The sequence below is a fragment of the Poecilia reticulata genome, linkage group LG11 (assembly GCF_000633615.1).
Source record: "Poecilia reticulata strain Guanapo linkage group LG11, Guppy_female_1.0+MT, whole genome shotgun sequence".
In the NCBI taxonomy this organism is placed as follows: domain Eukaryota; kingdom Metazoa; phylum Chordata; class Actinopteri; order Cyprinodontiformes; family Poeciliidae; genus Poecilia; species Poecilia reticulata.
The window spans coordinates 9,842,217-9,867,476 of NC_024341.1; the positions used below are offsets into that span (position 1 = coordinate 9,842,217).

Consider the following 25,260-nt stretch of genomic DNA (forward strand, 5'->3'; position numbering starts at 1 on the left):
GAAACTGGCCGGGCTGGCTGGGAAGAACCGGTTAAAGCCACGACTGTGAAGGCGGGTCTTTAGAAGACAGTGGTAACTCTGGAGCAGCTGCAGATATTTGGATGATTGTACTCTGGTCAGAAGACACCAAAGTCCTTCAGCGGACATGCTAAACGCGACGTGTTTTGGAAACCTAAGATTGCACATCACACTTAAAACATAGCCCACCATGAAATGTGGTGACTGCATCATGCTGCAGGAATGTTTTCCCCTCTGTGGGGACGTTAAACCTAGTCAGAGTGGATGAGAAATGGATGGAGAGAAATACAGGGAGATCCTGGTATTAAAGACCTTTAGAGCTCCATAAGACTGGAATAGGAGAATGCCTTTCAGCAAAGCAACCCTAAATATACAGCCTAGTTAAATTTTAATGGCTTCAATCAAAGCATACAAATGTGTTGGAGCAGCCTATTCATATAGTCCAGTGCCAAATTCAACTGTGGTAAAAATGTTCTGAAATCTCCCAGTGAGAAAAGGATCACGTAACATACGTTGATTAATGTTGATTTAATTGAGAAAAAATGATATACATAAATTAATAAACATGCCACGCAACTCAAAAAAATACACCTAAACAAAATAAAAGTGTCTGTTTTTCCGTCACTCCTCTCCGGCTGGGAGGTTTTCTTCAATCCTCTTGATGAACTTCATGCGGATTTCTGTAACGTTGTCCCCTCTGAGACTGTCCTGGGAAAACTTCACATCCACTGCCATCTGGACCTACAACAGATTCAAAATGTCATATGTTTAGGTCCAAACAAGGCTCAAAACACTTCAAGAAAAACTCTTCCTTTGACAGACAAGTTTTTAACAGCAAACTAAAAGTCTTAAGTATTTTATGAACCTTCAAAATAGTTTAAATGAGTCTGTCTAAGGAAGAAATCTGCAGATTAGAAAAGTTATACATGCAAAAGAAAATTATTTTGCATCTAATTTATTTTGCTGGATATTTACAGCATAAGACAAATAACTACCATCAGTTTCATCTTTTATTATATATATATTCACATTAATAATTTTATTATTATTATTGGAGCCTTACAATTAAGTTTCTTTCAATTTGTAAACTTTTAAACGTAGAACTTGAATGATGATGAACTCTGTCTATATCCTTCTGTTAAACATAGTGACTTTATTAACTCATTAGGATTTTCAAGAACATTTCAATGCATTTTAGAAACTTGCAGCTGCACATGTACCAAATTCAGGATCTTAAATCACGATAGCCACGTTCTTTTATTAAATCTGACCAAGTCTTATTCAAAATGGGAAAATGAAGCGACTGAATTTACCATCTCCAGGGCTCCTCTGAGGACACCACACAATAGATTGGAGTAAATGAGCGTGCTGTGGTTATCTGGCAGCTCCACAAAGTCAGCCAGCGGGTTGTTCTCCAGAATGAGAGAAAATTCATCTCCTCCTGGACTCCAGTTGGTCACACTGGGGGTAATTCCCAGGTACATCTTAAATGCAACCTAACGGACGACAAGGGGGAAGAAAAGGAAAACAAATCAGGGTCTGGATAGAAAAGAAAATCTTTTATTTGTTGCACATTTATTCAGTCAAGTTTAGCTGGACATGCTTTGTCTTTAGTTACTTTTAACGTCAAAGAAAATATTGTTGAACAAACCTATTTAAATAAGTATTAAATAATAAATGATGAAACATTTAATAGATCAGCCATGAGGTTGGTGTAATACTAACGAGTTACATTTACTAGAGTGATATTTTTGGGAGTAGTTCTACTACAGTGTACTTTTTACTTTGACTTGAGTAATGTTATTACGAAGTATGGCGACTATTACTTGAGCAAAATTTCCAAATGCTTTATCCTCTGCAAGTAACGTTCTTGCATAGGTGACTGAATAAATCACTTCTATGATATTTGAAGTTCAATGAGGGGCCAAACGATATCCCAAGGCAAGGCAATCATTAATTGTCGAGGCCAAACTACTGTTTTCTGAATAAGCGTGGTTCCATCTGTGCACTAAATCTCCTCAAGCACGAAACAAGAATATCTGGACCAGCTGAAGCCTAAAAGCTGCTTTTCTGTTTTCTCGTCAGGGAAGTTATCAAGAAAAACGGATTTAAGTCCAAGAAAACCACAACGTGTAACAAAAGAAGAAAAGCAGGACGAACGCAAATCAAATTAGGAACAGAACTCTTCCACCTGATATGCAGACTACTAAACCTGCTTATCAGGTAATGCTGTATTTAAACCATAGCAGTTTTGAAGACAGCATTATTGGGTCAAAAAAGGTCATGACCACAGCAGGTGATCTTAGTTTAACATTTAGAATCAATGTTAATAACATTATCCTGTAAACTTTACGATTTTCTCCTCTCCTTGGCCTTAAACATATGATCTCCCATCTGTACTTTTGCTCTTTCACCCGTCATGTGTGGGGGTGTTTTGATCTCTCTAATCTGAATTTTTCAGACCTCTTCCCACCCCCAATCTTCGGAGACGTTCGCGGTCACGCTCCAATTGGTCTGGAACCTTCCAGTTACCTTAGCGATGACATCGGCTGTTTCTCGGAAATCCTGACACCTGCCGATGCTGGAACGCGCCAAGAAGTCCTCAATGAGACGCACTCCGATGTTGTATCCCCTGTGAGTGAGAGGGAGCCAGACAGAAAGGCAACGGATATCAATGCTCGTCTCCACGGTAGGAGAGAGGTGTAAGAGGCAGAAATTATATAGAACTCTATCCTTCAAGACATTTTTGCTTCACACACTTGTAGCCTTGAACTGGCTGCCAATTGTGACTTAAGACAACTTATCCTGACTGCAGTTGGAAGCCAATTAATGCGTCCCGATCCTAACATGGCCCATCTCTGACCAGTTGGGTGGAAAACTTGAGAGCGGGCAGAGAACATTTACGACCTTCTTTGGGCAGCTGAGACATGTCTAATCCTGCTCTAAGCTCGGGGTTGCTGTACAACCGGAGAAACAAAGCACACTCAGTCCAAAGATCTGCCGGCTTGAAGGAATGTTTTGAATTTTTGGGGGCTACAAATCCATGGTTTTGTCTAAACTTTTTTGCTGCGGGATTACTGTATCCAGCTTGGCCGTCAAGAGATGTTTTGTCTGTCTTTAAAACTAGTCTCAACATTAGCTACTTCTAAAGCTTTTTTCCCTAAGAAAAAGTCTTAACAACACATGGATATGTGTGAGAAATGAAATCTTCACATAGGCCACAGTATTACTGATCTTACAGCAGGAGAATGGCCAAGCTACACTTAAGCTCTTGGGACTGGCAACCAACAGCGAGCAAAGATCAGGCAGTTTCTTTTTTACGTATTCAAAGATACATTTTCACACATTGTAAAGTGCTAATCTTAGTGTTATACTATTAAATATGTGAAATGCAATGTTCACTGAACGCACAGATTAACTGAATAATGAATATGCATAATTTGATAGTCGAGCATCCTGTCCACAGGTAACATTTGAGCACAAAGTATGTTCACAATCTTTTTCAAAGACACTCAGAGATACAGTTTTGTTCTTTCTGGCGCAGAAATGCCTTTGCTTTCACTTACTGGTTCAAACACGTTTGTAGCAATTGCCACAACAATTGGCAATTGCCAACAATTGGCAATTGCCAATAATATTGGTATTACAATATTATTGTAATACCAATAATATTGGTATTACAATAATGTAATACCAAGCCATTATATAATGACTATAATAGTTTCTGTATAGTAAGCAAATAACTGGTGGTTATATGGATATGGTACTGAAAATTAAGGCAATGCACACATTCTGCAATACCACAACAGAAACAACGATGAAATAGATTGTCTTCAATTGAAGTTAAATACACCAATTTGCTTCAAAGGTTCAAAACATTTACAGCCTGCAGTGGGTGTGACAAATGCTTCTAAAAGTGTACTTACATCTTGTCCAGCTGTTTATTGACTTCCTCATCATTTTCATAGTCTTTACAAAGCTGGGTCACCAGGGCCCCATAGGTCAACGTGAACAGCTCAGAGTTCTAAAGGAAAAAGCAGCTTTTGTACATTTACTGCTTCAGTGCTCATGGGTTGGTAAACTAATGTACACCAACATACCGGTAGCTATTTAAAGGGGTAAAATAAAATATTTACACAAAAAAAAATCTAAGATTTTAATGAAACTGACATTATTAATCTGACAAGAATTTTGACAGGTGTTAAAAAGAACAAACAAATCATCAAAATTTCGAAAATAACAAATCAGGACATTTTTGTGCTATATAAAAGTAGCAAGAAATACACTGTTAAATTTAAAATACGCCATTAACCGTAATGATGTGACTGGCAGCTACATAGTGCTTTCATTTACATTTTTACTCAATAATAGCTTGATTCAATATTTCTTTTGGTATTGTACATGTTATTTAAATAAAATAAAATAAATATATGCATCGGCACAGCATACATAGTATGATGTAGTTACATAGTAATATAATTACCTGGTAGCCAACAATGGTTAAACTCTCAGAAGAGACATATTATAATATATATTATAGTTGTTTTTACTACCTCAGAATCCAAGAACGCAAAACCCATTTTCTTTATCCGCTGAAAGATGATGCTAATGTCAGGATGTGGTGCTACTTCAGTTACCAGAGTATATTGAGACAAGATATTTGCTTTAAAATATGCAAATTAACAATAAAAACCTAAACATAAACACCCCACATGACTGCATGTAAGCCTATATATTTTTAGCTTACATGCTATACGAGCTACACTTCCCCTAGAAGCCAGCAATAAATGATATATAAACGTAACAGGTTTTCATGTTTTTAATACGTTTTGTCACACGTGCATAAACAACAAATCACGACTGTCAAGTATTTGTATGACGAAGAAATGAGGTAGTTTGCTCTAAAGTGTTTTTTTTTTTCAAAGGTTAGCATGTTGCAACTTAGCTAGCTAGCTCCTATGGCGTAAATCCTACCATTTTCTTGCTGTCTGTCGTTCGGTTGGATTGCCGAGACATCGTGGAAAGAGTTACAGGATTACACGGGAGGTAATTCGAGATTAATCCTTTATTTATTTGATTCTGGCTAAGCACTTAGTTCCGTAATCGCTAGTTCGGTCACACACTTCCTGTTGTGCAAAGTTAGCCAAATAGAAGCATGAGTTTCCGCTTTACTTAAAAGCTTAAAAGAGCGAGGATGTGAAATAGAAAGGCAACATTAAGAGTTAAAAAGTAAAAGGAGTATTTTGACTAAATAAGAGAGCAACACAGCTTATGTTTCAGAAAGCTACAAAGTATGTTTTTATATTATTTGGGAAAAGATACACTGGAACATTTATTTTGAAGGCAACGCGTCTGTATTTCGTCAATTTTTCCCCCGATAGTATGCAGAGTTACCTCCCTCTAGTGACCATGAGGATAACAGCTGTCCTCAGATTCTAATAGAATAATTCAATAATTATTCTGACATGTAATTAACTGAAAGTCATATTCATTATTAAGAGTTTGTTTCTGTCGATGTCTGTCATGACTTTGATCTATACTTAATTAGAAACCAAAATTAAGTTTCTCAAAAAAACAAAATACGACGATGGAAGCGTAAAAGTGCTGACATGGGCAACCAAATAGTTACTATGGAAACTTAAAACAAGACCGTTTTATCACTATAAAAATAAATATTACACTATAAATTATTTTGTACATTTTCAAATCATAGTACACACATATACCGGACAAAAAAAATACCCTGACACAAAATAGCTATTCCTAACTGTTACTTCATCAAAAAAAGTAATAAGTAAAAGTGGTGGGTGTTGTTGTAACGGGAAAATACGACTTTTTAAAAGCAAATTGCCAGTCACAACATGGCGACCTTACGTACCGTTTGGTTTGTTCCGGATAAAGAAACCTCTACCGAATATCGGATGGAGTTATTTTGTCTCAACAGTAATGCCTTGGTTTAACCACTAGATGGCAGCATATGTGTGCGTTCCTTTAGGTCCAGAGATACGCACGCCAAAGAGTGAGCAGCGGTCTCTCTGATAGGTTACAGATGTGCTTCAAAGTGAGCTGCTCATTTTCAGTCCTGGAAATCACGTGGCTGTTTTCCTGTGCACTGGGCTCCGGGGAGAGGCTCTCTCTCATCCTATGATCGCGGTGAAGCAAACTCACTGCGCTCCACACATTTAAGGAGGAAGACGAGAAAGAGGAGGTGGAGGAGGAGGAGGAGGAGTAACTGAGCGCATCGCCGTCTCTGACCGCCGCACCGCTTTTGATTTTTCTCGAGCTCCCCCTGATAAGAGCCGGCGCGGACGGGAGAAACATCGGGGGGTCTTGTGTGGCGGAGGGTGGACTCAGACTCAGAGCGCAGCGATGACGGGCAAATCTGTGAAAGACGTTGACAGATACCAGGCGGTGCTCAACTCTCTGCTGGCGCTGGAGGAGAACAAATACTGCGCCGACTGCGAATCTAAAGGTGGGTCATCATCATAACATCATCGCCTGGATCATATTTCGCTCTACCTCGTCCTGTGTCTGATCACGCCTGCAGATGACCCTGCGCACGAATCTTTCCAGTTTATCCTATTTATACTACACCGGGAAATAAATGCGGCATTGCATGTATCTGCCCCCTCGGGCAATTACGCTGTGATGTGGTGCAAGAGATTGGGCCACATCCTCCCAAAAGGCAGACGAACGGCATGCAGTTACATCATGTCAGAATACCTCAAGACGTTCACAGTTTGATTAGAGTTTTCATATACACATCAAAACCTCTAATTGTCAGCGAGTTATAGTGAAAACTAGAGCATCAAATAGAATGAGAAACATTGGGAGAAACTGAGATCTTGTTGGGAAACACCTGTGCTGACTTTGGATCACCCTGAACAGATTGTTCTTGTAGGCTGGGAGCAGACAGGAAACCCTTTCTGCCATTAAAATTGCACTTTTTTTTTTACTACCCTGACAAAGTGAGGCTGCTCCTCTCAGATTACTTGTGCAGTGTTTGCAATTCCTCTCATGTTGACTGCCTGGTGTGATTTCTGGTCACAGAACCCAATATCCACCGAATTGGTGTATGACTTTGTAAACACCCTGTGACATGCGGTTGGTCATGTGTGTCTCCTAACCCTACAAGGCGTGTGTCCTCCAGGAGGCCTTGAACCACATGTCATCAGCTATTTGCTGAAGCTGTTTCGCCACGCTGTTGGGTAAACATGGATGTTTAGGTTGCAAATATGCAACGCTCAGCTCCAAATCGTCATTGGACTCTCTAAAACTTATAGTGTCTTGCCAGAGTATTCATACCCTAAATATGTAAGCCTGTGGTCTTAAGGCCATAAGAAGAACATGACAATGTTTTGGTCAGTATATTGACTGATGATGTTGATGGTGTTTACATTGTACCACCCTTTAGCTGACTAAGTACAAACGCTTATATGCTCAACCAACAGTCAGGGTCAAGGATTTTCTACATTTCTAGAAAAGTTCAGGAGCCTCTACTCTAACAGGTTAACTCAGTCAATATTCTCATGAACTCTGATCAGCTTCCATGTCTCTGCTAAAGAAAAGGATCCTCACAGCATGACGCCGCTACCACCATGCTTCATTGCACGAACGGTGTGGTAATGTGCCACAGATAGCACTCTGAGCATAGACCAAAACGTTTGGCCAAATTTGGTGTCCTCTGACTAAAGCACTTTCTTCCACTGGTTTGCTATGTGACCCTATATGGCTTATGATGTTCTTTCCTTAATGGCTCTCTCCATAGATGGTAGATTTTTAGATTTAACAACAGAAATCATCCCAGTTAGTGAACCTGAATAATGCACAGCACATTTTTCAATTTTTATTTGTAAAAAGAAATGAAGGCTACCAAGAAATATGTGGTGCTGGTTAAAAGTTGATGAGAAGATGGATGAAGCTAAACAAAGAAAACCTGTTTGAGGCTACACTGTTGCTGGCTTCCAGCCGGACAGCAACCACAATGGATACTAAGTTTAGTGGACTTTATATTAGACATAAAAGACAACAACTTTTCTTCCATCTCACAATTGTGCTCTACTTATTGCTTGTCCCTATGAAAATCCCTATGAAATCCATCAAAGTCTGTCTTTGCTACGTACAAAATGTGGAAAGATTGAAACTGTGTGAATACTTCTGCAAAGCAATGTAAGTCAGACTTGCTGATGGCTTAAAGAAGCTGTAACATCTGACTGTAATTAAACTTAGTCTGCAGGATAGTTGGGTGTTATTAGAAAAAGTGTATACTTTGCTAGCATGGCGTCATCGTGAGCGTCATTAGAGCTCGCTCTTGGTGTTGAGCTGTCTGAGACGGCCTCGTGAGGCTGTGCCTTGTCAGAGAAATGCCTCAGCGGCGGAGAGGTTTGTCATTTAATGGAGACGCCTACACCGTGCACCCACAGCACAGTAACTTGCTGCAGGCTTTTAGACAGTCACTGAGTGATTGTTCAGGAAAACGTTCTGAATGATCCCAATCACTGCTCTGTTTTTCTTTTGAGGAATATTCTGGGATACCTAATGTTACCGGTATGCTGCAGAACATATGGGCCAAACGGGACACAGTGGGACAAATCTCATCGTTTGTAGCTGTAAAATTTGCACTAAAAAAATCTGCCATGAACATGAAAAAACTTAGATAGAATTATCTGATATTTAAAACTTGAGCAACCTTGTAATTTAGTTACATCTATTCGTGACAATCCCAGAGGAGAAAAGATCAAAATCACCGAAGGTTCATTCAGCTTCATCCAAGTCCCTTATCCACTCTTAAAATGGGAAGGACAAGAGTACATACTTTTTAAGTTATCCCGCTGGTGGTTGGTCTTCATGAATCAGGAAATGGCCCCAGTAAAGAAGCTGCGCCCCCAAAATGCACGCCCAGTCCCAGGTTTATATCCAAGCTAGCTGTATCACTCAACTCATCCAAAAACGCTGCACAGCTTATGCTACTTATCCGGCTAGAAAACACTTTGATGGTGCATTTAAGTACATCTCTTACTCAGGATAGCCTAAATATCAAAACAACTCCAAATGACTTTAACCATTTTTATTCTAAGATGTCTGCATAGTCTTACTTAAAAAAAATCCTGAGCAACAAAACTGACCATTCGGAGTGGTGTTAAGCCAGCCAGCCAGCCAGCCAGCCAGCCAGCCAGCCAGCCAGCCAGCCAGCCAGCCAGCCAGCCAGCCAGCGATTGTTTTATTTGTGACTGTAACGGTGACTTTAAAGCTGAAGTACTTACCGAACTGCACTTTTTTGTCCACTGTTACAACCTTCAAACATTTGGAGTGCACTTTTTGATGTTAGTCTGTTCAGCAGAAATAACATTTTAATGTTATTTCATCTAAGAGTTTTTGTCCAGCTTTATAATACATTGCCTTTTGACTTCATTTTACAGTAAGATTCATTATATTTTTAAAATTTTGGTTTAAAAAAAACAAACAAACTGCAGACCTAGAACTCACTGCAGGGACAACAGACATATTCAGTAGATTAGAATGTTATTGAAAAGTTTGTTTACTCCATTAACTCAGTCCACTAAGTGAAACACATTATGCAGAACAATTACACTCAGACTGATGTTTTCACGTCTTTACTTCTGTTAATTATGCCTACAGCTGCGAAACTCACTGCTTATGATTAGAATATTACATCAGACCGATTCAAATAAAAATATGTCTCTTGTCATTTTGCCTAACGATGGCCCTGTCTCTTAATAAAACCCGCTGTAATCAGAGCTGATGCAGATGTCGAGAAACTTCAGGCGAAGTTGGTTATGTAACCCAAGCTGTGATCAGACTCTTCAGGCTCATCTGAAGAGTTGGCTCCTCCAAGACTTGATTAAAGACAAATAAGAAAGTGCATGTTTTAAAATAATAATGAGGCTTGCAGTCAGCCTTTCCTGAAAGAGAAAGACCTTTTAAGTCCATCTCTTGCTCTTATTATTATTTTTTTATTTTTTGCATGCCTGATTTCATGTTCATTAAGCGTGCTCGTGCTCTTGCCATTTTGATTGGCGTGACTGGTTACAATTTGCAGCAGACTGGTATAATTAGACTGTGGATGAGATTAGGCTGTTAAGGGAAGAACAGCAGCAGGAACACAAACATGGACACAGAGAGGATCATTAGGCTCCGATTTAAAACTTAAATATAAGTCGTTTTTCTCTAGGGTATGAAGGAAGGGCTTGAAAAAGTATTTGTGCCACTTGAACTTTTTTTGCCTGTCATAACCACAGCTTTGCCTGCCTATGACAGATATATTTCTCATGAGAAGAAGTTTATGAAAAGCTCCGTTTGTTTTTTTGTCATAAGACATTAAGGGGACATTAATAAGCCATTTTGTAAATAAAGATTTCCTTGTCAGATAAGTTGGTACTTGATTGTGTTGTAACATACCAGACCTCACTGACATGTACTGTAGAGCTCAGTGAAAATGAGACATTAGTCTATAAAAGGCTTGAGACTGAGGCAGAGGTTCACCCTCCACCTAATATCACTAAACATACAAATAGAGCTGAAATGAAACGATATGAATTCAGGGTGTACCAATTGCAGTTTTCTGGCTGATCATCAATTTATTTAAAAAAAACCGACTTGCCAATATCGATATTTTTTAGTCTGACAAGTTGCTAATTATAGCAACAAAGTCGCTGAGTTGGCAACTATTGTTAACCGCGCATGTGACCTGGCAGTGGCTCTGTCAGTCAGCCCGCTCTCTCACAGCAGAGCAAAAGAGAACAGTGACTGATTTTCAGTCCTCTGCGGAGGTAGATAAGATCGGTGGATAAGGTCGGGTTCTCACGCAAGTACCGACCGATTTCCCAAATGAAGGAAATCACGGCTGATTTATTGGTGCGCCCCTAACATAAATCACATGTGTCAGAACAGTCCAGTCAAAGCCCAGACATAAATCTGAAAATGAGAATTTGTGGGAAGAATTCAAAACAAGTGCCCACAGTCGCTCTTTATTCAGTCGGACTGAGCTGGAGCTGCGTTGTGAAGGAGAATGGGCAAAGATGTAAGTCTCTGGAGATTCATCTGCCTTTCGGGGTTTTTATTTGAAAACCACATTTGGTGTTCTTTCCGCTTCAGAATGATGCCCTACTTTGGATTTTGAAATCAAGTCCAAATAAAACACACTTGAGTATGTGGTTGTAACTGGACAAAATGTGAAAATGCATTTCTCAGCGACAACTTAAAGCAGATTTTCTCCTTTGCACTCATTATTTTAGTCTTGCATGCATTTATGGCTGCACACTGATTTAAAAGGTCACACATTAGGCTAATTCCCCACTTTGTTGGATGAAGCTCCTAAGGAGTGTGCTGATAATATAATCCTGGTTGCAGTTTATCTTCTGTCTGCCCATCCACACTCTTGCCTTCGACCCCCTGCGACTCCCCAAGCGTGAGCTGTAAAGTCGCGGTTTTCGCCATATGGCTCGCGATGACGTTTGGTGTAATCTCGTTTGCGTTGACATCGACAGATTTACCTCCCACCCTCGTGGGTGATTGTACAGGAAGTGGTGTGAAAAAGCAAAACGACACTCCTGCCCGGCCATCTCCCCCATTCAGTCTTACTATACAAACACAGCAGCCATAAAAACAATGCCTCTGTTTGTTGAGTTGTAAAGCTGTGCAAGCCAACTTCCTGCCAGTCCCATGCTCTCTTCTCCATGACATTATGTAAATTCATATTTCTTTTTTTTTTTTTTTTTTTTTCAAAACCACTTCCACACAAAGTGACACGGAGACTGTAAAACCTTCAGCGCCGTCAGGAAATGGTGTCAAAGGAAGATGCAGGTGTTTAATGCAGTCAATATTTCTGGCTCTAGTCTCAAGAGGGTTTTTTTTCTCTCTCTCTCTCTCTCTCTCTTCAACGTGCTCGTGTTTACGCACAGGCTAGACCCAGGTTGCTGTAGAGATGTCACCTGGCTATGTCATGCTCCCCCACCACCACCTCCACCACAGGCTCTTAGCACCCCTCACCCCCCATCCTTTGCAGCCTTTAATCTCATCCAATCAAAAGCCAGCAGGGATTTCCAGTCAAACAAGAAGGCGATTGGTTACCTGTGCCCTCTGGAAGACACAAAGGCTTAGTACCAAGGAGAGTCTACGTAGGCACAGTTGTAAAGAACAGTGTATACAAATGTGTATGCAAAGACTCCAAAACAGCCATAATCCTTGTATTCAGTTTGAAGTTTATTAATTAATATTCCTGCCTTTCATGTTCCGCCCCAGGCTTTCAGTTTGCTGTTTTCATTACGGGTAAAATACTAAATAATTAAACACGTTTTAGGACGCCATATGTCACCATGGAGGCAAAAGAAAAAAAGTCACCTTTTTTTCTTTTTTTTTTATCCGTATTTTAAAGTTCAAAACTGTTCCCTGTCAACTGAACTATAAGATGGAAAGAGCGAGCAATCAACCTTTCCTCAACCTGTACTTTGTGTTATCTGTGAAAATCTTGTCCTCTCTTGCTCTCTGAGAGAACGACGAACGTGTCTCAGCGTTTTATAGAAAACAGATGGTTTCTTACATCTGCCTCCTCTGTCTTCCTTTGAACTCCTTCCCAGAAATGAAAAGTTTCAAGTCTTCCTCGCTCAGTCACAGTACCCACACCAAAGAGATTTTTCTTTTTTTTTTTTTTTTTATTGATTTTTGTCAGCACAGACTGGTAGCACTCCATGTGTTGTGTTTGCTGAGAGGCAAAAATATCAAACGATTCCAGCCAACAACCCGTTTCCGGGGACATCTCTAATCGACTTTATTGCCCTTGAAATCGGTTCTCGTGTGCTGTTTCAAAAGCAGAAGACATTTCTAAATGGAACAAACCAGAAGGATTCACGTTTTTTTCTTGCGTCGTCAAGTGTAAACCCTGTTCAGACACAGTGACAAAACTCAACACAGATGGTGGGTGTCTGTTGGTAAATTTTAAATGTGAGCCCATCTGCCTCGCTCAGATTGAGATTGGGTTGAAGGATGGCTTAAGGGTTTCCGGTTGGGGTTTTACGCTAGAGGACAGGAGGATGAAACAAGTGCGTCTATGTTTGCATGGAGGAGGAGGAGAAAGAGGAGGGAGCACTATCCCCTGATAGCCGAGGCTCTGCAGGATTAACTCGGTGCTTGCAGAGAGCACCATTTATCCTTGTGGGATGTAGGCTAATGAGGCATGTGCACCTGCTCGAGCAAGTTTACCTGCAAGCTAAATGATGTGTGTCCAAAGGTACTTTCTAAAGCACACTCAGAACAGTGTAAAACATTTAAACATCTCATTACCTATTCTGTTTTTTTAATAGAAACAAGCCGAAGGTGTGGGGGGAGCACATTCCTAACATGGCTGCTCACAAAATTGAATTATTTAGAACTTGTTGTGAAGTGGCTTTGATTTTAAATCTCGGTTCGTGTTCGCTTTGGTCCTAACCCCCTGTACACATTCAGGCATATCATCAAACAACCAAAGTCCACCGTTTGATGACTAAGATAATCTTCTCTGCCACTCGTGTGCTCCAGCTAGATGTTTGACACACACAACCACGTTCACTTGTTTTGCCAGGATGATTCCTCCACCCACAACTTCAAACCCTCTCTGCTTTCAGGCACCTCACCTTTTAAAAACTTTAGTCGCATTTATTTGTCACTCCCTCGCCGCTTCGATATTCGTGACCTATGCTTATAAAGAAAACTGCCACGCACTCAGCACAGCCACTTTGCTTCTTTTGAAGTGTTTGCTCAGTCTCTCCTTCCTTTTTTTAGATATCTGTTCCTCCTACACTCTTTCAACTATAGCAGTGAGAAGTATCAGGAGGTGTGTGTTTGCAGAACATACTTTATCATGAGTTCTCACTCAACCACTGCACTGATTTGAGCTAAAACAGGTGCTGCGAGCCCGTGTGTCGCTATGATTCACTTTAAAATGTTTTTTTTTTTTCTTTAAATCCTCTATACTCAATTGATTCTTGTAAATACCTGAAGTACAAATCACAACACCCATCAGGCTACAGTTTCAAAATCAAAATGTGGTAGCTATGCTAGCTGTTAGCAAGTCCATACTCTGACATAAAAGCATTTATTAACACGCTAGCATACCCTAACACTGAGTGAAAACAACATGGTTTTATGCTATTATTGTATTAAAGGCAACAGCCAAAAATGAAAACAGTTTTCACTGTAGCACACTGACACAAAGGCAGTTTGCCAGCTTAGTGATAAAACTGGTAGCTTCTAATCTATTTTGTTATTTTTTTTCTCTCATCTAGAACAACTGCGCAGGGCCTTCCTTATCCAATCTCAGTCTGGATAGAGAAACATCTGCTGAAAAACAGATTTGACAAACATGGCAAACTGATTTAATTCGCATGTAACCTTAGGTGAAAATAGAAAAGTTTCATTGTATCAAGGGCGGCAATCTGAGATAGTCTAGTTGGCGAATGGTCGAACTGATACTTATTAATTCTCTCTCTCTACATAAAAATACAGTTCAAGAACTACTCCCTTTTATGCACTGGAAGATGCACGCACACATACACACACACACACACACACACACACACACACACACACACACACACACTTCAGTTAGACCCAAAATATCACAAATGTTTTAGCATTCCAAGATAAAATGCCACAAGATGTCGATACCATTACCCAGAGTTCAATAGTCGTGTTGTGTGCCATCGTCAGTTTGCTTCAAGGTTTTCTCTGGTCTTATACATTTGCCTTCTAGCTAAATCTCTCCTGGAGAATACTTCTTAATTTAACACTCTCCTACTTACTGCATAAGTGCAAACACATAATCATCACCACTGTTTTGTTTTTTGTTTTTTTAGATAGTCCAGTATGACATCACTGTTGCTGCTGTTGACACAATGGCTACAACAATATTGGAAATGTTGTAATTTGCAAAAGAACATAGAAAACAAGTACAATTCTGGGGGGGTAAAAAGGGTGCAGATATTTATAGAAAATGATCAATTTGATTGTGTGAGAGAGATGTGGATGTACAAAGAGGCAGCGGTGAAAAAATGTGATAAAAAGAGGACACAGTCGTGGCCAGAAACTGAGGCGGTTGTAAAAAAGAATGAAGGATTACCAAATTCCTGTTTTAAAGGAAGTTCAATACAATTGACAGTCCCTCTGTGTCAGTGCCAGTGTTTACAGCGGTTAAGCAGGCTTTGCAGAGTAATTCTACTATTATTAGCCGGCATGAGAGCTAATGCTGCAGCTTCGCTGTCAGGCTGATAGACACTGTAGACCGTCCAGCTGATGATCCTGAGGTTTCCTCTTAGTGCTGGTCTTAACATTTGTTATTGCTCTGCTTTTTGTTTTTAAAAATGATTCTCCTGATTAGTCTCAGTAAGAGAATATAGTAGCCCTTTTTGCAACTGAGACAAAAGGCTATTCTTGGACCTTGACACTCGGTTTCTGCGGCTGCCACAAAGAGGAAGGCTTTGCAGGATTTTCCTCCCGAAAATCAGCTTCTACATTCATTTGCATAGAATGGCCCTTTCCTCAACTCTGCACAGGGACTTCTCATTTGACAGGAGATAAGGAACCAAACCCAAAGCTGTTCCTCCACCTGGTGGGGAAGGGACCACAGTGCATCAAGTTGTAGCAAGGGTGTAAGTCAAAATTCAACCCATCACGCTTTATTTATAGAGCACAGGAAACAAAGAAAAATGCTTAGGTACGATAATATATACTGGAGAACTGGAAGAAAATGTCATTCAAGGTGAAGATCAGAGACAGGTATAAACTATGTAAAATAATGTAAATTATGTAATTTTTTCTCTTTTTTTTAAGAAGAGAACAAAAAAAACGTGTCAACCTTAACCACAAGATAAGAAATAAATAGAGAATGTACAAAAAAATACACTAGGGCTGAAATGATTAATCTTTTTTTTTTTTTGCAATTAATCGATTATTAAAATAATTGTCAAATAATTAAGTAATTTTTTAATCATTAACTGGAGTATGCAGGCTCTATGTGTAAAAACGGCTTAAGTGGTTAAATAAAACATCTGCAAAATGTTATATATCCGATTAATCGATTAATCATCAGAATAATAGATAGAGTAATTGGATTACTAAAATAATCGTTAGTTGCAGCCTTAAATCACACATTTATTCATGATAAGAGCTAAAATTGTGATAGAAGAGGATCTCCTCATGACAGCTAATTGTGGTCTCATTATTTTCATCCTCCTTTGACACAATTTGCCACGTCATTATCTTAATAGATGATGTTTCACTCTGAACTCAGGTCTGACCTTTTCCCCATTTCCTCAGGTGTTCTCATACATCCCCTTTTCTCTATCACTTACCTATTTCCCATTAAAGATATTGTCATCGAATTCAATGTTATTTTTCCTGATAACACCCAACTCCACTTTTCTATTGAAATAAATCAATTTCTCTCATTCATATTACCCACTTATCCGAAATAAAATCTTGGTTTACCTTACGCTTTCTAAGGCTGAACTGTAATCAAACAGAGGTCGCTCTTCTTGGAAATGGATCTAAATTAAAAAAAGTTGTCAGTTCTTCCATACCGACAAACTGTTTTTCTGTTTCCCCTTTTCCTCAGGTCAAGACTTTGAGTGTCATCTGTTGCAGCCAAATATAATTTCATTCTCACATTATGTCTGCTGTGCTTATTTTTATCTGTCCTCATCACTTCACCTATTGACTATAGTAACTCTCTCCTCTTTGCTCTCTCTCAAAACCTCTTCAAATGGTCAAGAATGCAGCTTCATTTTATCACCTGAACGCTGTGGGCTTCAACACATCATTAAAGTTTTACAGCAATTGCACTGCACATCAAATCCACAACAGACGTCAAACTCCTTGTGCGCACATTCAACGCCATCCACGGTCTTCCCGACTCGCTACGCCCTGCACCCACCTTAGCGCCCTGTGGCGCCGCGCTTTCAGCTCCTATGCTCCCCGACTCAGGCATTCAACTCCCACCAGACAGTCGAAATATTGATTCTCTCCCTCTGTTCAGATCCAGACTCAAAACTCCCCCTGCTATAGATAGCATGCTCTCTATAATCACATGTTCCTGCTTTTGATTTTGTGTAATGTTTGCAAAGTGTCCTTATGTGGTTAGAATGTGTTACTATCATGACATTAAGAGTATAATAGATGTAAAAAAAAAAAAAAAGAACAAAATGGAAAAATGTAAAGCTTGAGAAAAAAAATACATAGATACAACCAAAATGTAATTACTGAAATGTAAGTAGAGACATCAAACCTGGAATTATATCTTCTTCATGTGTATGCGGCGCAAAGAGGATGATTTAAGCATCAGATGGATCCAGTTAGATGCATATGGCAGTGTTGTGAACATAATAGCGTGTTCAGATAACATTGCTCCCACACATGCAGGCTCATGACCAAATGAGTAATCATCCCTGCAGGTATCCAGACTGAGTGTGTGTGTGTGTGTGTGTGTGTGTGTGTGTGTGTGTGCGTGCGTGCGCGCGTGTGTGTGTGTGTTTTTCATTATTTATATTTTGTGCTCTCCCTGTCTTCTCAGTCATGTAGACAAGCACATCTATTCATTGCTATTATGTGTTAGCAAAACCACATGACTTGCAGAAGATTACTTGTGTTCCCTGCTGAATTCAAACTCATAATTGAGGTTTCAGACTCAGCATGTATTATTGAACTCGCTCCCACACAATCTGGCTCTCTGCTATCCCACTAGATAGACTCATTAGCCTCTCTCGTGGAGACGCTGCTCTGTGTTCAAATATGTCTCGTCCTCTTCCTCCGTCTCTCCCAGGTCCGAGATGGGCTTCCTGGAATTTAGGCATCTTCGTTTGCATCCGCTGTGCTGGGATTCATCGAAATCTTGGGGTCCACATCTCAAAGGTCAAGTCTGTCAACTTGGATCAGTGGACACAGGAGCAGGTCCAGGTCAGAGGCCCGAACTGTCCATATGCTAAAGCGATAGATTAGCCAAAGATTCAAAATACACAAGCATAGTCATGACATGGCTTGCTTTGAAGAAGACTTGTGAGGGATCAGTAAAATACGTTTTTGTCTCTTTGATAGTCACCAGTATTCAATTAACTCCCTGGTTACATACTGGATGCATCTTAATTGTTAATTAATGAGCTTTCATTGATGCTATTAGCATCACAATAACCTTGGTTTTTGACAGTATGTCAAACAAATGGTTTATTTAGCATAAATTATTTAGCAATTATTCTTTTTCTATGCTAAGAGTATGCATTTCTTGCTCTCAATAAGGAATACATAGTTTGCCCAAATCATCAGTGGGTTTCTTGCCACCACAAATCTTACACATTAGTGTTTTGAACAACTTAACCAGCTAATAGCTTGTCATGGCTAATTAGCATCAGGAAAACTGACAAGAAATGATGTATGGTTAGGTGTAGGCCAGTTAACAGTATTTATTTTAAGTAACAATTTTTTGAACGCACTAGGGTCAGTTTTTGAATTGGATTGCCAAAAATCATGTAGATGGAATTTATTTTTAATCAGGCAAAAATATGTCTTGGATAGAATAGGGTCCTAAGCTAGCTTGAATACTCTATTCCCCATTAGCATTTCTACAAAAGTGAGTCAGACCTTGAAAATTCTGCTGTTCTATTTGATGCAATCCAGTAATTGCGTTTGTTGTGCTCTGGTGACCCTAGTGCGTTCAAGAGATGGGAAACGCCAAGGCCAAGCGTCTCTACGAGGCCTTTTTACCTGAATGCTTCCAGAGGCCCGAGACAGACCAAGCTGCAGAGATCTTCATCAGGGACAAGTATGAGAAAAAGAAGTACATGGATAAGGTCATTGACATCCAGATGCTCAGGGTGAGTCAAACAAGGAAAATAAATTGGGCTTTTGCCTCAATCCGAATCTTCAAGATAAAGAAGATTCCGCTAACGTCTAGTCCAAATCTGTTTTCTGTTCACAGAAAGAAAAAAGTTGTGACAACATTCCTAAGGAGCCTGTTGTGTTTGAGAAAATGAAACTGGTAGGTTTCTATTTTTTTTAATTATTATTATTTTGTGCATTTTAAGTGCAGTATAGTTGGTGCAGTCAGATGAAAGGGAAAATGGTAATAGGAATATAATAGTATAATATAATAATAGGAAAAATAGTGCTTTAGAGCAGACATTCTCAGGTTGGTCTAAGTCTGCATTGAGCGGGAAAGTCATTGATTGAGAAGACCATTGGATTCATGCCCATTTCTCAATTAGCAATAATGCTGCATTGATTCTATTGATTTTCTCAGAAAAAAGACATGAGCCCGAAGACAGATTCCCAGGCCGTTACAGATCTACTTGGACTCGGTATTGTATCTTTTGAACTTCCTCACCTGCACTCACACTTTGCGTCTACACAGTGGACTTTCCACTCCGCTCTATATAAGCTTATCTTTCAATGCAGGGTACAAATTATCATCACTTTGAGGTTTAAAATGAACATTTTATTTGATAAATGGATTTAAAAATGGCTGACTCATATCTTGAAGAGCTATAACGGCCTCCCTTTTTTCCACCTACCCTCCATTAGATGCTCCTACTCCCAGTCCTGCGGTGTCTAATGGTGGAGGATGTGTTCCAGACAGTAACGAGAGCCCGGCAGCGTCGAATCCAGCTCAGGCACAATCTGCTCTGGATCTCTTTGGTTCTCTTCCAGCCCCATCCTCAGTGTCCTCTATGAAAACTACGGTAGTTTAAAACAGCATGCAGATTATTTATTAACTCAACACAAATGTGAAGTTTTTGTTCTTTTTTTAAAATATGTATTGTTTACCACATCTATAATTAAACTGTAAATAACTTTTTCATTGTAATTACACATTATAATGAACATTTGTAATTATTATGCAATCAAAGTGTAAGGTTCCTCAGTTTGATTGTTGGGGGATTCGTGAATATTATCTTTGTCCAATATGAACTAGACATTTCATTTTGAAGAAGTAAATGTCTAGATTTGTATTCTAATTTCTTATTTGACTTTTACCTGGCAGAGCAGTTCAGATTATGTCAAAGGTTTTGATTATTATTAGTCTTATTTTATGCTTCCTTGATATACATAATCAGTTCTCAGAAACTTCCACTGCAATTTGACAACCATCCCACTAACTGGACCATAACTTTCCCTTTTAAATGCAAACGCAATACATTAATGTTTCTGTATTGCAGAGTTTCCAATTCTTCTATTTTGTACTTGTGCATTCTGATGGCTTTTTTCATTTTTTTTTTTTTTTATCAACCTTGGCGTTTTTCTCTCTGTCCAGCCTGCATCTGGCTCCTTGCCTCAAAGCAGAGTGACCGCCTCAGTGCCTGAAAACCTCAGCTTGTTCATGGATCCAAAACCCAAAGCCGAGGAAGGCGCCGTCAAGAAGCTATCCAAGGACTCCATCCTGTCGCTGTACGCCTCCACGCCCTCGCTGCACGCCAGCGGTATGGCCACACACGGTGAGCTCCTCACAGATTTCCCTCAGGTCTTATGATACCTCCATGGTTAGCTTATTTTAATGAGTATTGTCAGTCCTTACGGCGTTTCTGTTTGTTTTCACCAGGCTTATATATGAACAGGATGGGATTCCCGACACATCCTTACGGCCCATACCATTCGTTAGCCCAGGTTGGGGGGATGGGAGGCGCCATGATGACGTCACAAATGGCCATGATGGGTCAGCAGCAGAGCGGCTTAATTGGGGTTCACCAGAACAGCATGATCGGAGCCCAGCAGAACTGCATGATGGGACAGCAGAACGGATTAATGGGCGCTCAGGGTGTCATGGCTCAGCCAAGCGGGGTTGTGGCAACACCTTACATGACAGGGATGGGTCAGGGAATTATGGGACAGCAGCAAAGTGGGATGGTCTTGCAGCAGCAGCAGAATGGAGCGTTGGCTCCACAGCAGAGTGGGATGATGGGACAGCAGCAGGTTGGAGGCATGGCCCCGTTACCTCACCAGCAAATGTACGGAGTGCAACAAGGCCAGCAGCTTCAGTGGAACATGGCTCAGGTGTGTGTAATTGTTTTGGAGCGTTTTCAGTAGAAAAAAACAAATAAAAAAGCAATCCTCTTTTCTAAAGAGTGCTTTGCTTTCTTTTAGATGACTCAGCAAGTAGCTGGCATGAATCTGTACAGCACCAACGGCATGGCAGGATACGGGAGCCAGCACACAGGAAGCTCAACGGCTCCCAGTTCGGCACACATGACGGCACACGTCTGGAAGTGATTTTATACACCTGAAAGCTGCAGGAACATCTTCAAGATGGGAGGCAACGGACGGATTGGGGACAACGTGAAACATTTTTGAAACGCAAGGCAACAGGAGGAGGAGAAGACGGGCGTGAAGAAGATTTGGGAAATGATTACTACCTCTGTCTCTCTCTCTCTCTCCTCTCTACCTAAGCCTCCTCTCGCTGTCCCATTCATAGCCATGTTCTGCAAATTTCCATGTTTGCCTTCAGGACATTTTGGTACCAAGCCAACAGGGTTCAGAGACCATTGCTTAGGCATTCACACCTTTATTTGTATCTAACCGTTATATGAGAGTATCTCCATATCCCCCACATGTGTATTCAGTAGGTGTGAAGAAGCTGTTTTTGCTTTTGGAAAATATCTTTTCATTTATTTATTTCATTTTTTATTTTTTTACCCTGAGGTTGAGCACAGAAATTCGCCTATCCTAAAAGTCGAATTTATTGAGACAAGACAAAGAAAATATTAGGCACCTTGTGGGATTTGTTTGTAATCTATGCACCGTCAGGGTTTCCTGATCCAAGCTCATTCAAAAGGACAACTGCTACATATCAGCATGAACCATGTGTCAAGCAGCGGCTGCAATAGGAAATGGTTTGTTATCAACACAAAAACTGAGTGCAGAATCCAGCTTAAAGTACTTTTTTTTTTACAGATGTTAGTAAACAGTTAATTATAAACGCATAAAATAACAAAAATTGACTAGCCTAATTTCCCTTTTCAAGTGGTATTTAAGGAAACAAATAAACAGTTTACCATTCCACTGTATTGTGAATGGTTAAACAGGCTAATACAAGCTATGCTAATTTTCCCTATTCTTGTAGCTAGCAAAAATATTCTGAGTCAGGATTTTTAAACTATCACAAATTACTCTGATGTAAATCCATGTCCATTTAGTATATATACTTTCTTGCAAGTAGAAGAAACTGCTGCTAATTACTCCACCTGAGAATCAATATAAAGCAATGAGGCTAATTTCCCATTTTTTAGTGGTACGCTAAGGTTTGCTCAAAATGTGTTTTTAGGTGTACAACGCCACACAATATATCCACATAACTTCCAGAATAACACAAATAATGGAAAAGTTAATTTCCTATTTATAGGATATTACCTTACAAGAGAAATGAAATATATTTTATAGGAACAGACAGAAATCAAGCTAAAATAAACTAGGCTAATTTTCCTTTTCCATTAGGATGCTAAAATTTGCTCATTATTTCTATTTTAGTGTGCAGGGTAGCAAATAAATAAGAAGAACATTTCTAAATGGTCACAAATGACTTTTTTCTCAATAGTGAAAGAAACTGCTGCTAACTGTTTGATATGATCAACTAAAAGTAACGTTAAAACAAACTATGCTAATCCTTTTTCAGGATTAGGATACTAACGTGCTTAGAATTTCTCTCTTTTTTGTGCACAGGATCAAAAAAAACAAAAACATATTTTCCAAATCTTTGGCAAATGTCCTCTTTTAAAAAATAGTAAGTAAAGAATATTATGATGTCCAATTTACCACAAATTTCCAAATATTTTGAGCAAAGTGTCGCAAATGAAGCACATTCCTAAAACTGAGCTGAAACAAGCTTTGTTCCAGAGGGATGCTAAAATTAGCTCAATATATCTTTACAATGTAATGAAATAAACAGCTAGAATGTGGTGACTTATGGCTACTCATTTTGAGGAGATAGTCGTATTTAAAGTGTATTTTCTAATCTCATTTCCAATGAGCAGCCATGACTTAATTTAAAGCAGGCTAGGCTAATTTTTCCTTTTCCAGTAGTATGCTAAAATAAGCTATGTATATTAGCAATCACATGATTTCCCAAAAGTTTTAAATCACTTGAATGGCTTTAATGTTCTTTATTTCTTTTGTTTCTGTAAAAGGAATAAAAGAAAATCGGTCCCAAGTGAAAATATATATATTTTTAAATCCCTTTAAGTGTTTGAGTTCCTAGAGCAACATTGTTTTGAAACCTAGAACAGCAACAAAGATTACCTAAACAACATTTCTATATGATGTCTGCTTTTGAAAATACTGAGGGCTTCATTTAAATTATTAATAAAATGTCAAAAGAAAAAGTCCTATACCGGATTTTTGCAGACCAAAGATTAGCACTAGCTTTACTAAGACTGTACAGTATTTTATTTTTCTTTTCTCAAATTGCCACCTACCTAGTGACTAGTATAAAAATGACCATGGCATTTGAGCTGTGTGTCTTTGGGAATACCTGCTGTTACACTTCACTGTGCTATTGCCTCAGAAAGGGTGGGACACTCTCGAAAGATCGCATGCTTTTGTCGTCCTGTAACTGCTCAAACACCGTAAGCCGACTATCCACCTTGTACAATTGTGGCCTCAAACAACGTTGAATGTCCCGAAGCGAGAGTGAAACCAAGGAGGGGGTGATTATCAGTCACGTTTCAGATACTTCCACAGAACTGCATGAAAAGAATGTCTATCCACCGTCGACTGTGCGTACTGTACGTTTTCAGATTACCAGATGTTTCTATCTACTGTATATTCTAATCAGTCTGTGACCAAGACTAACAAAACTATCAATGAATGTGTGTCATGAATGTTCTCCTGATTGTAAAGGGTACACAGACTTGACTATTGCTGCCATTGTTGTTGTTTTGGGTTTTTTTAAATTATTATTTTAATATTATTTGAATGCGTCCAACAGTGTGGACTTGTCTTTTGGATGTCCTGTGGTGGAATGAATGCCTTTTTCATCAGGTTCTGTTCCATCGTCATTTCGCCGCTGTGTTGGGAGCAAACTGTGATCAGACTGATTTAGTCATTTTTTTCAGGTGATTCAGGAACACTTACAGTCTGGCCAACGTACAATGTGAAGTGGAAAAGAGAATGTGCGTAAACAAATCTACCACCTCGCAAACCTTCAGAGAACCTCGTCTTTATCTTCGCCGTTTACAATTGCTCTTCCTTTGAAATGCATGAAACCGTTGCTGAAAACTCTCTTCAGTTTTTCCACACTTGGTTATCTTCTGTTTTAATCGGTTTTGGTTCTTAAGTCACTGCTTTTTATGCCTAAAGTGAGAGACTCACTGTAATATCTGCACACACTGCAACTTTCACAGCTCTGTTCTTTAAAGCTATATTCTTTTTTCTTTTTCAGTCGAGCTAAATTTGGGGGGGAAGCACGTGACAAAAATCGCTGGCTCGGCAGAAACTGATATTGATCTGCTCAGATTGTACACTGTAATAGGAGATTTTGTTGGAGAACACTGAGGACTTCATGGAAAAAGTTCCCTTGCGTCCAGTCCTTTTTTGTGTGTTTCTGTTACATTTCCTGGGAAATGAAAGAAAATGAAGGAATGTACATTTTTGTCATGTCAATATGTAGTGAGGTTTTATTCTTTAATAGGATGCCTGTACATTACATTCATAAACGAGATTGATGGAAACGTTCTGTATATTAGCTCTGCATTTTTTTTCACATGCTTTGCCTCTTTTAGTTTTACGTCTTCATGAAATCAATAAATAAAAAGTTTGATTAAAAATATATTGTCCCAGTTATGAGAAAAATAATATTGCCTAAAATTCTTTTTAGAAATTTTCTTAACCTTTTTACATAAAGAAAACATACATAAAATAAAAAAAAAATTGTAAAAGACACATCATGACAAGTACTGCACAGTGGCGCAGTTGGTAGAGCTGTTGCCTGGCAGCAAGAAGGTTTGGGGTTCAATTCCCGGCCCCGGTCTTTCTGCATGGAGTTTGCATGTTCTCCCTGTGCATGCGTGGGTTTTCTCTGGGTACTCCGGTTTCCTCCCACAGTCCAAAAACATGACTGTCAGGTTAATTGGTCTGTCTAAATTGCCCCTGAGTGTGAGTGTGTGTGTGCATGGTTGTGTGTCTCTGTGTTGCCCTGCGACAGACTGGCGACCTGTCCAGGGTGACCCTGCCTCTCGCCTGAAACGTTAACTGGAGATAGGCACCAGCAACCCTCCT

At 39.5% G+C, this 25,260-nt stretch overlaps 2 protein-coding genes across 3 annotated transcripts; one reads left to right on the forward strand and one right to left on the reverse strand.

The window, feature by feature from the left end:
- Positions 1 to 527: 527 nt before the first annotated feature.
- On the reverse strand, positions 528 to 5,981 carry trappc3 (trafficking protein particle complex subunit 3). Of its 2 annotated transcripts, none has more exons than XM_008421617.2 (5): positions 5,897 to 5,981; positions 3,945 to 4,042; positions 2,551 to 2,650; positions 1,332 to 1,514; positions 528 to 759 (listed from the first exon to the last, which is right to left on the reverse strand). In XM_008421617.2, coding segments are annotated over exons 2-5 (405 nt in total). In that variant the 5' UTR covers positions 3,947 to 4,042; positions 5,897 to 5,981; the 3' UTR covers positions 528 to 639. The 2 variants fall into 2 exon arrangements, with proteins under 2 accessions (XP_008419839.1, XP_008419838.1); XM_008421616.2 differs by lacking the exon at positions 5,897 to 5,981 and adding an exon at positions 4,993 to 5,175.
- A 380-nt stretch (positions 5,982 to 6,361) lies between these two features.
- smap2 (small ArfGAP2) lies at positions 6,362 to 24,811 on the forward strand. Its single transcript, XM_008421618.2, has 9 exons — positions 6,362 to 6,490; positions 17,828 to 17,961; positions 18,708 to 18,872; positions 18,977 to 19,036; positions 19,298 to 19,355; positions 19,579 to 19,736; positions 20,309 to 20,489; positions 20,594 to 21,045; positions 21,136 to 24,811. The coding sequence occupies exons 1-9, from the start codon at positions 6,388 to 6,390 to the stop codon at positions 21,259 to 21,261; spliced, it is 1,437 nt and encodes a 478-aa protein (XP_008419840.1). The 5' UTR covers positions 6,362 to 6,387; the 3' UTR covers positions 21,262 to 24,811.
- Positions 24,812 to 25,260: the final 449 nt, after the last annotated feature.

Bases quoted from the DNA above. Each gene is read 5' to 3' on its own strand.
- trappc3 (XM_008421616.2), bottom strand. From the start codon at position 5,034: ATGTCTCGGCAATCCAACCGAACGACAGACAGCAAGAAAATG. The intron at 2,651-3,944 runs GTAAGTACACTT...TCTCACTCACAG, and splicing joins AATAAACAGCTGGACAAGAT to GGGATACAACATCGGAGTGC. The intron at 1,515-2,550 runs GTAACTGGAAGG...GTCGTCCGTTAG, and splicing joins CAGCCGATGTCATCGCTAAG to GTTGCATTTAAGATGTACCT.
- smap2 (XM_008421618.2), top strand. From the start codon at position 6,388: ATGACGGGCAAATCTGTGAAAGACGTTGACAGATACCAGGCGGTGCTC. The intron at 6,491-17,827 runs GTGGGTCATCAT...CGTCTCTCCCAG, and splicing joins CGCCGACTGCGAATCTAAAG to GTCCGAGATGGGCTTCCTGG. The intron at 20,490-20,593 runs GTGAGCTCCTCA...TGTTTTCACCAG, and splicing joins CAGCGGTATGGCCACACACG to GCTTATATATGAACAGGATG.